The sequence below is a fragment of the Elephas maximus genome, chromosome 4, assembly GCF_024166365.1.
Source record: "Elephas maximus indicus isolate mEleMax1 chromosome 4, mEleMax1 primary haplotype, whole genome shotgun sequence".
Lineage (NCBI taxonomy): Eukaryota > Metazoa > Chordata > Mammalia > Proboscidea > Elephantidae > Elephas > Elephas maximus.
Genome location: NC_064822.1, coordinates 109,735,620 through 109,752,071, shown reverse-complemented (window position 1 = coordinate 109,752,071; position 16,452 = coordinate 109,735,620). Strand labels below are relative to the sequence as shown.

At 43.3% G+C, this 16,452-nt stretch overlaps 1 protein-coding gene across 4 annotated transcripts in view; it reads left to right on the top strand.

The window, feature by feature from the left end:
- Positions 1-10,575, top strand: part of CBX5 (chromobox 5) — a 36,063-nt gene extending 25,488 nt beyond the window's left edge. For 2 of the 4 annotated variants that reach the window (XM_049883335.1, XM_049883337.1), the window contains exon 5: positions 979-10,574. In XM_049883335.1, coding sequence (XP_049739292.1) covers positions 979-1,129 — 151 coding nt within the window. In that variant the 3' untranslated portion in view covers positions 1,130-10,574. Of the gene's footprint in view, positions 1-978 lie in introns of all 4 variants that reach the window. The other 2 variants (XM_049883338.1, XM_049883334.1) reach the window with 2 other exon arrangements.
- The last annotated feature ends 5,877 nt before the right edge of the window (positions 10,576-16,452 follow it).

The window sequence follows — 16,452 nt, the reverse complement described above, 5'->3', positions numbered from 1 at the left end:
AGCTAATGACCTTAAAAATTGTATAATCAAAAGGTTTAATATTATATCTGATTGAAATGCTGCTGATAAATTACCCCCAAGCCTATATTTAAAGAATCACTGTACTCTGTCAGAAGTAAGGAACTTTAGAGACTGCATTTTCCCACTCAGCTATATGTGATACTTACGGTTTATATGTACGTATTAACTAGCTTTTTCCACCACAGTCCAAATTTAAGTACCTTCTCTAAGCTGTGTGTATTCCCCTTTTGGCCCATAATACTTCTGTGAATTAAACATCTCACCTTTCTAGAAAAGGAGGTAGTTATCTCTGCCTGCGTCTCAGAATTTTAATTCAAAATATTTTTTCTTCATTTGGATCATGGTTAAGGAGATGTTGCTAGATTTTTGTTATATGTGTAGCAGAGCCTGTGCGTAACTTGTATAAATGAAGTTAGTCAGCTAATCCTACATTCATTTTAGTGTCTAGATTTTACATTCTTCCTTACTCCACCTTTTAGAAGTACTGTTGCTGATGTAAATTTCTGTTTTCTTATTGTTCCAATCCACAGTTCTGACCAAGGAGATAATGAGTGTTTAAAAGTCCACAAGGTGAGGAGGGCTAGGACCTCTTCACTTAGATGATCCAAAAACTAGATTAATCAACTTATACATGATCAATAGGTCTGAATGTAGGCTTGATTATATGTTCACTCATATGCTCACAAATAAGTATTATGGAAGCAGACTAAATGTAACTTATTCAGTCTTTTTGACTGAACCTACCATGTTTTGCTCCTAAATTCTAGCTGAAAACTCCTGTTTCTGTCTGATGTAGTAGTTAAATGATAAAGATGAGTAATTTAGTTCTTTTACTTATATTTCTCCTTGAAAATATTGAACTATTGGGGTCCTTTTCACCTTGAAATCAGAGTGAAAAGGAAATCAGGTAAGCTAAACCCATGCAATGGCATAAGCCTCTTTTTTCTTTCTCTCCAGGAAAGACACAGATGAAGCTGACCTGGTTCTTGCAAAAGAAGCTAATGTGAAATGTCCACAGATTGTGATAGCATTTTATGAAGAGAGACTGACATGGCATGCATATCCTGAGGATGCAGAAAACAAAGAGAAAGAAACGGCCAAGAGCTAAAGGAGGGGGTGGTCTCTGTCATTTCTCTTTGTATATAATACATTCACTTCCCTGCCTCCTGTCCCTTCTACCCATCCCTGTCTATCCTAAACACATCCATAAAAAATGTGCTTATCACTGTGCTCCACAGGAGAAATGTTGGTATTGGTTCTCTTGTAACATAACTGATGGTCTGATTCATGATAAGTGTCTCTGTGAAGACCAGGCATTTACATACTGTGTGTAATTCCTACGACCTTTTCCTTGCCCAGTCTCTTCCTCCTGCTCTCCTGTGACCTCAAGATGCATTTTAACTTTTTAATCTCCTTAGAGTCTTGGTCTTTTCAGAATTGGCCACTTTTTAGATAGGGGAATTTTGTTACAATGATGATGAGTTTTGGTTTCTTGCTTTGGTTTTTAGAACATGTTGATGACCAGCTGGCCTTTGTTTTGAGATGTTGAGATGGAAAGCATGCTGCCCATCTGTTTAAAAAGCCAGCAGCAACTGCCTACCTTTTGGGGCTTTCCCAGTCTCATTCAGCCCTACCCAGAAGAATACGGGGTTCCTGGTGTGGTCTTTTGGGCCACCGTCTGTTGTTGTTCTCGCCCATCCTCCCAGAATAACTCCATCCTTTGGAGGACTGGAAAATTTATGGTGAAGTTTCTTGAGCCCCAGGATTTTTGGCCCTGTTTCTTAGCAGTCCCTTATTCTGCTTCTGCAAGGTGGTGTCAGTCTGCCATAAGATGGCCAGATTATTAACTGTGGACATTTTTAGCTGTCGTACGTGAGGGTGATGGGGTAGGGGTAGGATACAATTGTCTTTATTATTATCACATGCGGTATATATGTATTATTTCCTTCCATCTCTCATATTTGGAATATGTATTTATGTAGGTATGAGTGACTGCCTGGTGCTTGCTTGTGCCAAGGTGCTAGGCACCCTCTAACCCTGCCAACTTTTGTGGCCTCCCGAAGCATTCCTGTTACCAAAGAGGCTTCAGACCTGACTCTCACTCCTCAGTGGATGCAAGTTGCCCCTTCATGCGATTATTTTCAGTGGGAATTTCTTGGAGGGGAGCCATTGGCCACAATACCAATTTTAAACATTCGTAGTGTTTGTTGTAGTCATACATTTCCTGCTTTGTTGACTCTTGGATTTGCCACCAAGAGTCCCTAAAGTATTAATGCTCGTCCCTTTTTCTGCCCTTAAGCTTTTAGTTGTATTTTTTAAAATGCATTTCCTTGGAAGACTATCACCTCAGAAAATGACAGGCCCTGGCATTTGCATGTTGGCACAACCGTCTCCCCCGTCACAGCAAAATATTTCCTTTTCGGTTTTCTCTTGCTTTGCCATTATGTTGAGGTTATTTTTCTGAACATATCCTACTTTTGTCCCCCAAGAAATGCCCTACTTCTCTTTACCCTCTTTTTGCAGTTGAGGAGGGCTAGAGGATCAGGACTAAAAGTAAGGAAATAAGCAGGGTTTTGAGCATCTTTGTCCCAGCCTCAAAGCTGAGGAAATAAGAATAAATGCTTGAAATAGCCTTAACTCTAGAGTTCACTAGCCACTAAGGCTGTTTTTGTTGTTGCTTTTGATTTTTAAAACATACAGTTATCTGGCCAGGAGCGTTCAACCATTTCTGGATTATTCACAGTAATGAGGGGAATGGATAGATTGCTCCAGTCCACAGATGAGCCAAACAATATGCAAATCATATCCCCATTCATAGCATTTGTTAACGTTGCTTCCCTGCTCAGCTGCTGATTGAATTCTGTATGCGTGTGTAAATTATGTCAAAAAATTATACTGCACAATTGAGAAAGCTGTTGCTGCAGTGATGTGACGGACTGGAACAATGAAACTTTTGGTTTAGGTCATCTAGGGAGATCCTTCTGAATGGTAATTTGATTGGGTGGGAACTCATAACCTAAAGCTGAAGTAGGTGGGAATTTTATCTCCACCTTCCTTTATTTTCTCTCTAAAAGAATTAAAGGCCAAAATCAAGTGCTAGATAATTGACAGTTGTTAGTACTTAATTTGATGGGCATCTAAAAGAAAAAAGAAATGATGATCAGGAAGCAGATTTGTCATATAAGTAACCAAGGGTATCAACTAGGGTAGACAAAAATAGGACAGGAGTGGGCCAGAGCCCCTGAGGTGGTAATCTGGGTCTCTTGACTTGTAGTCAGAGAAAATGGCAGTCTTACCTATGTAGTGAGTGTGTACCTCCCATTGGCAGTGGGCATATAAACTGCAATGGCCATAGTTTTGTTTTCCTTATTTTTTATTCTGCTTTAGATGAATGTTTACAGAGCAAATTAGTTTCCCATTGGATAGTTTGTACATAGAGTGTTCCATGACATTGGTTACTTTCCCCACAACGTGTCAGCACTCACCCCATTTCTGTCCTGGGTTCCCAGGTAGCTTCCGTCCAGATTTTCTATCCCTTCCTGCCTTCTTGTCTGCTTTTGGGTAAATGTTGCCTTTCTGATCTCATATAATTGATTGTTCTAAGGAGCGCGTTTCTCTGGGGTGTTATTGTTTATATTACGGGCCTGTCAGTTGTTTGGTTGAAAGGCAGTCTCCGGGAACGGTTTCAATTCCAGGTCAGAAGGGTGTCTTATGGCCATAGTCTCGGGGGTTCCTCCAATCTCTGTCAGACCGGTAAGTCTAGTCTTTTTTGTGAATTTGATCTTTTTGTTCTACATTTTTCTCACACTCTGTCCGGGACCCTCTATTGTGGTGCCAGTCAGCAAGCAGTAGTGGTAGCCAGGCACCATCTAGTTCTTCTGGTCTCTGGGTCGTGTAGGCTGTAGTTATGTGGTCCGTTAGTTCTCTGAACTAATTACTCTCTTGAGTCTTCGGTTTTCTTCACTTTCCTTTGCTCCAGACTGGAAGATAACAATAGTTGTATCTTAGATGGCCACTCACAAGCCTGTAAGACCCCAGATGCTACTCACCAAAGTAGGATGCAGAACGTTGTTTTTATGGACTCTGCTGTGCCAGTTGACATAGCTATCCCAAGCCTATATGGTCCTTTACCTTCAAGCCATGACCATATTTTTAAAACCAAAAATCTAGGATGTGGATGAACAGCACAATAGAATTGGTTCTGAGATTGGTCCTGAGAAATCTGGGTCACGTGGTTGGTAATATTTAAGACATTCATCAAAACCTGATTTTCTTTTAACAAAATAATTCCATTATCATCATGTACCCATCACCCTTTAATACCTTACTCTTCACTCCATCTTTTTCCTGTCCTTATTTTATTGAATCGCAGTCTTGTACTGAGTTATCGCTAGAACAACTTCTTTTCTCTCCATATCTACTCCCAGCTGGTTCTGTAGAAATGTAGGGAGCCAGAGGCCAATACTGATTTGAGCCCTCAGCACAAAGGAATCCAGATAGATGTCCGCCCATGCCCCTGGCATTTGTTTGTGTTGAGGAATTGCCCTGGCCCTTTTGGAGAATTGCAGCCTCAAACAGAAACCTGTTTTCATACGTTAAGAGTTAGTAGATGTGGGCTAAGCACCCTTAAAAGTCTAGGTCCCAGGTTCTCAAAATATACTTTTTCTGTGTTTAGTCCTTTTTCAAACATCTCTTCTAGTAATCAGCATTAAATGATCTCCCTTTCCACAAACTGTTGCAGAGCTTCACCAAGCAGAGTCTACCAAGGTGCATTTAGCAGCTGTCTGATTCTTGGGCTAGGCAGATAGCCATAATGTTATGGTCAGCTGTTGAAAAAGTCACCCTGGATGCAAGCGCCCATTTTAAACCTGTAGAGAGGCATATCATTTTCCCTCCTTCAAATACCAGTCCAGTTTTTGTCTGCTCTAGGGAGCATTTGGCGCTGTGGTGCTCCTTAACACTCAGAAGTTTTTAGATGATCCTTGGCAGTCCTCCAGCCATATCTGCCTTCTGCTTTTTGTTGTTGATGAAGGGCTGGTCCTGTTCCCATAGCTTGGGCAGATAGATTATTCTTAACTCTTTATTCCTGTTTGGTAGCCACACTGCAGTCCATTTTCCTTATATTCAGGCCAAATTACAGGACCTTGGGAAAGGTCTTTGGGAATTTTCATCGTGTCATTTTGTTCATTTGACCCAGCTCACCTGAGGTAAAATAAGGGGTCCGAGGGATCTGTGTTAGGGCTGGGGAGTGATTGTCTCTGCCCTTTAGAGTTAGAAGTTGATGCCTAAAATACTACTTTGCAACAGCATGAGAACCCTAGGAAGAGTTAGATCATTAGATTTGAAATACAGAAATTGTTTCCCACAAAGGATGTCAAAGGAAAAGCTCATTTTACATCTATGACTACCCCATCCTTTTGGTATAGATTTTTTAGAGTAAAAATTAACAGTGTTATGGTCTATGCCTTTGTAATCAGACCACCAGGCGTACCTGCGGCAAGGCAGAGAAGGGAAAGATCTGGACCCAGTATATTCCAGGTTCATGCTAGCCTTACCCAGTAATCATAAAAATTACGTTTTTAAAACTAGATGCTCTGAATTGGGTGCCATCTGCCCCCCCACCCCCAAATCATAGTGGTGGATTTGCATTGAACTGTGTATTTTCTGGAAACCCTGGTGGTGTAGTGCTTAAGTGCTATGGCTGCTAACCAACAGGTCAGCAGTTCAGATCCACCAAGTGCTCCTTGGAAGCTCTATGGGACAGTTCTGCTCTGACCTGTAGGGTCACTATGAGTCGGAATCAGTTTGACAGCATTGGGTTTCGGGTCTATATTCTATCCACTTTAGCCTACAACAGCATTCATTTCATTCAACAAATATTTTTGCCCTGGGGATACAAAGTTCAAAAAGACAAAAGGCCTACCCCCTACCACCACCCCCATCAAGAACTGTTGTACTGGATAAGGATGAACTGACCAATAATAATAATATTTCAGTGTAATAGGTGCTGTAAACAGGGGTATGTGTTTCTGACATGGAAGCAGAGACAACTGGCTGATGTGAGTCCAGTGTGTGGCTTTAGAGTAGGAGGGTGACATAGATTGGTTCATCTGTGGAAAAGACTTAAGACCTTGGTTGAACTGAGCTACCTGGCCATAGACCACAGGAAGGTTTGTTTTATTCTAGAAAATAAATATGTCTGAGGGCTAGTTAGAAATGTTGTTATACTGAGACAGCAACAACAGGTTTGGGGGGCTTGAGAACCTCTGATTTCTGTCCCTATTTTAGGCTCTTTGCCATAGTATTTAATGGTTAATCATTGGTTGTAGGAAGTATTGACTATTGCAGGTCCAGTTATGGGTTACATTATTGTGGGTTCTGTAACAAAATTTGTTCCTCATGGATATTTTATCAGAGTTGCTCATACCATTTTATTTTTTGGAGACAGTAAAGTGAGGCCAGCTTTGAGCCTAAAGCAGGGATGTGCTTTTCAATGACAAAAGATTTGTTAAAATGGAAGCTTGGGGCACATCTTTTAACACCTGAGCATTTATTTTGGGCAGTGTTTTCCAAGTAGGGACTTATATCAATTATGTGGAAACCTTTCCTAGAAATACGTATTCCCTGGACTTTCTGATTCAATAGATCTAGAGAGGTCTAGGGTGGGGCCTAACCCCTTTAAGAAACAGCCTGACCTTAAGGTTTTCAGTTCTGACCCATGTGACCACGAGAAAAGATACTTACCCCTGCCTGAATAATTCAATGTTGACTAGCTTTGGAAGTCAGAATTCTCAGAAGTTAGATGAACTGTTCTGAAAAGTATAAAGGTTCTTTGAATAGCTTCAGAAAAACAACACAGTTCTAGTTTCTTTTTTGCTTGAGCTGAATTTCTTGAATTTTAATCTACCTCATCTTGTCTTTTTGGAGTTACTTCAGCTTCTTGTCCTTGCCATTTTAACATGCTTGATTTGGGATCTTTTCTAAGATGGAATTTTTCCTGTTCAGTGATAGCATGTTCTCCTGCTTTGTCACCTTGATCCTCGTTTAATCTAACATCATCTCATCTTGCTCTTCTGTCAGAATGTTTTAAAATAATTTAAAATCTTGGTATATGAGAAGAAAGTGATCCTCTATTTGTCTCTGAGGTCAGTAAGAGAAGGAGTTAAAACAAGGTGCTGGGGGAGGTGACAGTGATCATCAAAGGAGCCTGCACTAGAGGCAGCTGGGGAGGAAAGAGCCATTAATTAAGACAATTTCAAAGTCAACTGATTGTGATCATTAATGTCACAATAGATCAAAACCTAATTATCACAGCCTAGGTAAGAGCCATCAGTATTAATCGGAAAATCTAATAGGAAACTATTATCAAGAAATTAGGCCAAATTGAATCCAGTGAACTTTTTATCTTGTCATTCTCTCTTTCTCTCTCTGTCTTTTTTTCTGTGATGTTCCCTGGGATTGGCAGGTGTGACCCTAAGCATTGATTCAGGCACAAGTGGCTGATTCATCACACTTTTTAAGGAATTTTGCCCACTCCAAATACTGACTGAACCTGAACTGTCATTGTCATTTTAAACATTAGTCTTGAACTTTCCTACCACCTAGACTTGTCCAGTGTGATGAGCAGTCAAAGAAAGTTTATGTTTAGATCTTGGGATGTTTGGTTCTCCCTGTGACTGGAGTATCCCTGGTGATCGTACTGTGTGTGTTGATAAATTGTTATTTGAGCTTTTGTATGTAGAATCGTGTAGCACTGGCTGCTGTGAGAGGGTAGGGAAGGAAGGAGAGGCTTCCTGCCTTTGAGAAGACCTGAAAAGATAGAGTTTGTGTCATAACACTCAGAGCTGAAGTTAGTATTTTGCGGTTAGGATTTGATTCCAAACCACGGCTGTCTATGGGTTTAGTTCCCCTTCTGCCCTCATTTTAGGATGAAGGACATAATGATTTACACCAGAATCCAGAATAAATATGGGGGGTAGGGGAGAGACATTAGATGTTTTTTCTTTTGTTAGAGAAGTTATGCCTCTGGCTGGAGGAAAGAACATTATAAGAGTCTGACTAGTTAGACACTCATTCCCTTCACCCCCCAATAGAAAAGCAGGGGTCACCATTTACATCCTTAGTCTTTAGCTGAGTTTGAAGATGCTGCAACTCTTGACATTGAGTTGAGGCAGAAAGGGGAGAGGTTCTGCCCTCTGGGTATTATGGGAGAAGGGATGAGAAGCAGCAGGAGGGTGTTTGGAGATGCTAGGATTTCTAGCTACTAGCTTAACCTAGAGAGAATGCTACTGCTGCTGCCACCACTGCTGTTGCTGACCTTTCCCCACCAGCCTTGCAACTGAGACAACACTACCATGACCACCAGTGAGGACATGGTTCTCATTCTTATTCCAGCTTGAGTGCAGTCTTCGCCTCATTCTAGATTTTAGGGATCTCTCTTTCTCGATATAGAACTTTGAGAAATCAGTGTGACTTAGTCCTTCTTCACCTCTTAGGGATAGGTTTGAAAGAATATAATACATGAAATTTTGAACTCAAAGGGGAGTGAGGGTAAAGTATTTCTTTGGAAAAGAATTCACATCAGGGTTCCTGTGAATAGGTGATGCCCTTCATGTTTAAAATGTAATCTTATACATCCATTAACATGACTTTCAGAAGCATTTTGTTTCTGCAAGGTTCCTCACTTTATACTAGGTAGATAACAGGCCCTCAGTTAATACTTGTGCATTGATTGAGTTCACAGAGTGAGGTGTACTTACCAGCATGTTTCCTTTTGCCATCATGTGCTCTCTGAGAAGTAAAATGCTCTAGGAAGTAGAATAGGAATTGAGTGGATGCTGACCATATCTGCCAACCTCCTCAACTGATTCTTAATGACTGACCTTGGGCAAGTCACTCCTTTCAATGCCTCAGTTCCCCATCTGTCAAATGGGGGTAATAATACTGACCTACCTCACAGGGGTGTTGTGAGGCATTGTAAATCAAAGTTGATAAAATAGAGTTCTCAATGGAGGATGCCTTGAGCCGAAATCTAAGCCTGTCACACGCTTAATTCAGTCCTCACTGAGCTGTCTCCAGGGTTGGAACTACTTAGTGATCTCAGCAAATTCTTTGCCCCCCACCCCTCATCAAAGCTGCTAGTTCAGATGTTGACAGTGTTTTCATGAATGTTGGAGTTTTAATAGACCAGACTTAAGAGGTTATGGGGGAAGGCACTTAGTATTTTCTATGTCTTGCATCCACAAAAAAAGACTGTTTCAGACCGAAGAGCATTGGGTTAGGGAATCATGAGGCAGAGATTCTACTTCTCTTCTGCAGTTTGGAGATTAAGGTCCCATTCTTCCTGGCCTCGGAGCATACTTAGGGTGTCCCAGGAGCAAAGCGATTGCCAGTGGTTTTGATTTATATCCTTGCTTATCACTCCTTGAACTGATGCCAGGACAGCTCAGTCACTACACACCTTAGTAGTATCTGTACCCGAGCCTCCGGCTCATAGGAACCAGCTGGTTCAATAAACCTAACTACCACCTCCACCCCACCTCACCCCATGAAAAAAGAGCCACATTGAAAGTTTTTTTTCTCTTTCAGAAATACGTTTAACACTCAGATTTGGGCATTGATACTCCTTAAAACGTCATCGAGTTCACTGTATTTGGCATCTGTCATCTCTTTTCTCAGTGTCCACAGGCTGAACCTGACCTTTTCTTTCTCTGGTTTAGGAAAACTTTGGACACTATTTCTGTTTGCCCAGGTGTGGGCTCAAGAGCCTTACTCTTCCCATCTCAGTGTAGGGGCACAGCCAGCTCCTGTTCCCAATAGGGCACTTTCTCCTTGGCCCTCGATTTGTAACCCATAAAAAAGCACAAGGTCCTGGCCCCTTGCTGCTGTCATATTGCGGTTCTCTTTGTGTTTTGTGGACTTTGCTCCCACTGTTGACTCAGCACTTGGTATGCCAGACGGTTCTGTGGAGTTGTGGAGGATGGGGGGAGCACAGTCTGATACCCTGCCAAGTAGCCAGGAGTCAACTTGCCCGTGGCCTGCTGGCCTCTCCACCACTTTCCACAAGATGGCATCTAAGGCCCAAGAGGCTGGGTTTCTTTCAGCACTCTACCATCCTGAGTAGCAAAACAAATTATACTTCGTAGTCAGACTTCCGAATGGAAAGTGGGAAATTGGATTCTCTGTGGACTTTTTTTGGTTTGTGGGAGAGTTTAGGTTTTGTCTCGGTTTTATTTCAGCCAAACATGTCTGCTTTTTTTTTTTTTTTTTTAAGGATAAGTGATATATATATATGTTCACATTTTAAATGTAAGTGTTTAAAAGTAGGCATTTATGTGTTTCCACAACTGACATCCAATGCAGACCTCATTCTCTCCCCCTCTTCCACCTTCCTCTTTTCCCTCTTTTCATACTCTTGTATTGGTTCTAATAAATGGTTGCTTTTCAAATATGGATCCTGAGTGGTGATTTGAAGATATGGGTCTCACACCCCTTCTTTAATTTGGGCCCTGGAGTGTCAGCCAGCAGTCACTCATCCCAGCTTCTGATTGTTGGTCTCAGACTTACTGCAAATAGCTGCTGGGTGGCGGAAGCGTACGCTCTCCGAAGAGAAAGTGTATTGTGTTAGCACTTTAATCCCTTAACCACTTGAGATTGTGTGCCTTCCTGGTTTTCATGCTCTTGTCTGTCCAGGACTGTTGAGAGAATAAACGTTATCGTTTAGGAGCCCAGGGGCCCCTACATCAGTCAGCTCATGGTTATTAGAATTTGTATCACCACATCAATGATGTAAATCAGGTTTGGAAATTCCAATATGTGCTTGTGAAAGTAGCTTTGTTTTTTGATAGCTTTGTATTTTAGTATCTTTCTGGTTTGCTTCATAAAATATCAAAGAAACTGTCTTTTCTCAGGACCTAATGCTTTTGGGATAAGAACCAGGAATCTGGGGGAACAGTTGGAAGCTGGATGATGAAGAAGAGTTACATGGCTAATCAAGAATTTACTGGGTGGTCTAAGCCTGATGCAGTTCTGAATAATGAAGATGGGCATAAACTGTCACGGAAGAGTGAGAAGTGAAGATGGAGCCATTCCCGGAACCCACACGTCCTCCACTGAGATGTGACTCTGAAGACCGAGTCCTGTGTTTCCACCATCTCTTATCTGCAGTTCTTTCCTCTTGTTTTCCCTTCTTGCTGCTGAGTTATAGGGTCTCATCAGTCTAATCTCGTAAAGTCTTATGAAGACATCTGTAGGTTGGCTGGCTTAATGGTCCATGACCCCATAAACATGGGACAAGAGAGCCATTTGGTCCACTTCAGAGCCAGACCCTTCTGGACATTATTTATTTCCTACCTCTGAAGCCTGGACTGCTTGCCCCTGTCCTTTTGCTCTCTAGTTCACACCATCCTGCTGCTTTGTCTCTGCCTCAGTCAGTCCCACTGGAAAGTGTGACTGCAGGATTTTGATACCCCTACTCCCACTCCTAAACAACTGGGTCTTGGTTTTTGTTTCCCTCCAGTGAGTTGAAGGAGTCTTGGTGGTGCACTGGTTAAGTGCTCAGCTGCTAATCGAAAGTCGGTGGTCCGAACCCACCAGTGGCTCTGTGGGAGAAACCTGGTGATCTGCTCCCATAAAGATTAAAGCCTAGGAAACCTTATGGGGAAGCTCTATCGTGACCTATAGGGTCACTATAAGTCAGAATCAACTTGACGGCACCTAAAAACCAGTGAGGTTGGGGCTGTGCCTGAATGGCTTCCATTCAGATGAACTCCACTCATAACTCCTCCCGGGAATCTCCTAGTCTGCTGGAGATGTCCAGAGCTGAGCACTTCTGCCTCCTCTTCTGTCTTCACTGACTGGCTGCACAGCTAGTGAAATCGATGCAGCAGTGGCAGCCTGGGGAAAATGGGAGGGCCGCTTAAGGGGATCGCGGCGCAGAGCTCTAAAGCGCCATGTTACAGTCGGCAGCCCCCAGACAGCCTCTGTCTTTGGAAGGGAGTGTGAGCTGGGGCTGAGAGCATGTGCAGAGTGGAGTCCCTTAGAGCTTATGGACACGCGAAGCTGCTACCCGAGCCTTGAGAGTGACCTGTCGGGGGGTGGGAGGGGTTACAGATTGGCAAACAGGCAAAAGCTGAGCTAACTATTGTGTGCCTGCACAGGCGGAGTAGGGTTCTTTTATTCAAGCAGTGATGGGAGAATGATTGTACAGAAAACCAAGAACTTGCTTCCATAAAGTCAAAGACAAGCTGAAGGCAGATGAGCGGAAGGATCTGGTTCTTGGCTCCTGCTCGGGGTCCTTTTTCTCCCCATTGCTCTCCGACTTTACCCACCCTCTCTGCAGCTGTGACGTCTTGCTTTCCAAGTTCTGGCTCCCAGTTCTTTCAACTTATCTATTTGTGCGTCTGTTTGTTTGTTTGTTTTTTTTTTTAGTGGTTTCTCCCCTTTTTCTACTGTATTGTGTGTGTGTTTTCTTTTTTCTTCCCATTTCTGTGTTTTCTCCACTCCCTTTAAATTTCATAAGCAACCTCAATTTGGACATTTAGTTTTAGCCCCATCACATTCTTTCTTGCAGCAATCTGGGACTCTTTATGAGCTGTTTCTACCCCCGGCTATCTCTAGGAAACAGGTGCAGCTCCTTCTGTGTATAATGTGACGCCCTCCCAGACTTAGAAGTGATGCCGGCTCAGTAGCCTCATGCCTCTTCTCACCCTTGTTTGATCATTTGAGCCAGGGGGAGTGGAAGGGATGCTGAGAATTGAGCTTGCTAATAAGTTTGGGGGTTATTTCCCCCTTTTCTTACCCCTTCCTGCTGCTGCTGTCTTCTGGGGAAGGAAGTTGGTAGGGAGCTGAGGCATTGGCCACAGCTGCTCCAGCTTGTGAACTTCTGCTCCTATATCTGCTGGTGGGGGGGGGAGGGAGGGCAGGAGAGTTCTGCAGTAGAGTGGGGGGTGGGCGGGTGATCTGGGGCCCTTGCCTGTGCCGTGCAGGAATGGGGTGGGCCATGCTTTCATGCATTTTCCAATACCATACAGCACCTCCCTGTGCAGCTTGCTTCCCCCTTGCCTTCCTACTGCACAACCCATCCCCACTATAATCCTCTGCTTCTTTTAAGTTTCAGCTATTCTTAGCAGGGGCCGGGAGAGCCCAGCTCCCAGAGACCTGGGTCTGACTGTGCTCCTTTGTCCTCTGTCACATACCTCTAGTTTCTGCCTCAGCATTCTAGTCATGTCTGCACATGGAGTTGGGAGGTAAAGGGGTTGGAGCTGCCACAAGGCCCCAGGAGACAGCAGGGTTGGGGCTATCTGCTGCTCAAGGGTGCGGGCACATCTCTCCTGTCTTCTAGACCAGGACTCGGAGGATACACCCTTTCCGTGTTTTCTCTGTCTTTAACCTCCTCTCTCTCTCTCCCTGACTCCTCATTCATCGCCCTTTCTCAGTTACTGTTTTTCCCATCTTCTCAGTTCCTCTTTTCCTTTTTTCTTCAACCTGTTTCTCAGTTTCATGTTGCCAGTAGAGAGCTAATGAGAGGGGTTGGGGGGAGGCGTTCAAAGGGAAAAGTATAGATCGTTTTTCCTCTTCCCCTTTGCTGCTCTAGGGAAGGAGGAACTTGCTTCTCTAGCATCTCTGCACCCTCAGCTCTCCTGATTCTCTCAGCAATGATGTCTAAAACAGGGATTCTTAACCTTGAAAAATAGTTTCAATTCTTACAGGGTTCCTAGCAATTGAGTGTGTGAGGGAGGCCCTTGCCATCTTCAGGAAAACAAAGCCAGTTCTCTTTGTGGTGTATTTCTGTTAAAATTAAGAGCTCATTTTTGAGAATTTCATAGGCTTCCTTGAGATGATTGGAGCCATCTGGGGTGTTGAAACAAGACTGGAAATCACTGGTCTTTAGTGCCCAGTTAAATCAGTTGGATTCTTATTTGCCTGAATGTTTTGCTCCCTTTTTGGGAAAAAAAAAAATTTTTTTTCTTCTTTTTTGGGGGGATCTCTTTTTGCCCCATTTATTAGCCTAAGAGACCATGGGGCAGGGAGAACCACTTTCCTGACCCGCTCCCACATCCCTAGTAGACAGGCCCAGCCTGCCTGTACGGAGGAGGTGAAGGACAGTAGCAGGCACAGAGATTGGATCTCTCATCCCACCCTTTACTTCTCCCCATGCTTCTTTCATTAAAAGCAGAGAAGAGGGTTTCTGGTTTGGATTAAGGAGCTGGGTTGGGGTTGGTTGGGAACCAAGTTGCAAGCTTGGATAGAGGAGGTAAAAGGAAAAAAGGAGAGAGGCACAAGGTTGTACCTTTGAAAAACTGTGGGATCCTGAGGAATGAAATAAGAAAGAGTGGACGATGAGAGCCTTGGGAAAACAAATGATGTACAGATGACACGTGTATGCCAAGACACAGATCCCAGGAATGTGGAAGCTCAGAGAAGGGCAGGCGAGACCCTCTGAGGCTGTGTATCCTGCCTCCAGGCAAAATGTCTTCTTCACCCAGACAAACACAGATGGCTGGAACTTCACTACTGAGGAGCTCTGGGCAATGAATCATTTTAGCATTCATCCTCATGTGTTTTGAGTTAGAATAGTCTTTGCTCTGGACTGCATGACCTCCCTAAAATCGAAACTATTTTGATTATTGCAGAAGACGATTTTGCATCCCGAATGACTTCAGTTTCCATGCTGGAATGGGGGACGAAGAACCTGGAATCTCAATATTTCTTCCCTCAATCCCCGGTTCTGCTTAGGTGATCCCAGGGAATGCATATAGGGAGGGAGGTGGGCAGTACAGGACTTGTGGGCCACAAGTAGTGGTACCTCACTGCACCTTGGAGATTTCTCAGAACTGAATTGCTGCTGTTGTCTCCAAAGATGAAGTGGGGCAAACAGCCCCCCGCCCCTCAAGGAAACAGGCCCAGATGTGGATGAGAGTTGGAGGAATATTAGTAATTGAAATGTAGCTCTCCGTACATTGGAGTCCTAGTGGCACAGTGGTTGAGAGCTGTGGCGGCTAAGCAAAAAAGGTCAGCTATTTGAATCTACCAGCTGCTCCCTGGAAACCCTATGGGGCTGGTCTACTCTGTCCTATAAGTCAGAATCAACTTGATGGCAATGGGTTTTCTCCATACATTTGTGCTCATTTGAATATATTAAGCTCTATTGAACCCAAGCTGAATCACTCTAATGGAAGGTAACCAATGGCCTAGGCAATTCAAAGCACCAGATACTCCCCAAATCATTTATGACTATGATTGAAAGGTACTTTGGATCCCTCACCACCATTCCCCAGCAGATCCACTGTTTTGCCTGGATCAGCATTAGAATGAGCACATGCTGGCAAAGATGGGAGAGGGACAGGAGGAGGTTTAGCAAGCAGTCTCAGAGTTAGACATTTGCTATGCATTGTCCACCATGAGGATACTTGAACACTGATACTTTTCAAAACCCTAGCTGACTGGACCATTGGGTGTGGTATAGATTGGCACGCAGGAAAGGCTTTGGAAGGTGCCTTGTGGGCTTCTCTGGGCCAGGAAGAAGTCATTAAGGGGTACTGCTGTAGACCTGCACCAAGACAACCATACAAATCCGAAGCAAAAACTTGCGGGCATTGTGCCTCTTCAGGTGGAAAAGCAATGAGGGCCTCAGGGGCAGCATGCTGTTGGAAGGTTAGAGACACAATGGCAGGATAAAGCGTGGATTGAGGGAGATTAGGAGGCAATATAAGGTCCCAGAGCACTGAGAAAAAATCATTAGATGAGAATTCAAGCCTGGCTTTGTCATTCACAGTCTTTGTGATTTTGGGTAAATTAATTCACCTCTCTGGACATCAGTCTCCTGAGGGAATTTAGTTCAAATGTTGAATAATTTTATTTTCACAAAATAGTTTATCTTTTAAAAAATTAACAAAAAATTTAATAAAGGGAAAACTAGAAACCATACTCCTATCACCTTATTATATTTTTGTGTGCGTCACCAGATTTTGCCCATATAAGAAAAATTCCTATTTTTATATAAATATTGTATATGTAACATCACAAACATCTGGAACACTATATGTTCTTAATATTGTTTAAAATGATAAAGTACTCTGCGTGGATTCTAGCAGTATCTGTGGTCTGGAAGTCCCCCTTCTACCTCTGACCACTTCATTCATCTCAGCCTCTTACCTTTGAAGTAGTAGTGGTTCCAGTGTTCCATCCTCAGCTCTTATTCTCATCCCACTTTGCTTTCTCCTTCTGAGATATCTCTTCCACCCTTATAATCCCAGCCACTGCTTATGGACTGATGACCCCAAATCTGTATCTCTAGGGCTCAACTGTTCTCTGTGTTGCTCACTTGCCTTCTGCTGCTGCCTCGTCAGCGTCCTGGGGACTCCTCAAATGTAGACTCTTCACAGTCTAACCCAAACCTCCCTTTACTGCATCCTTTCCTTCCCTTCTCCT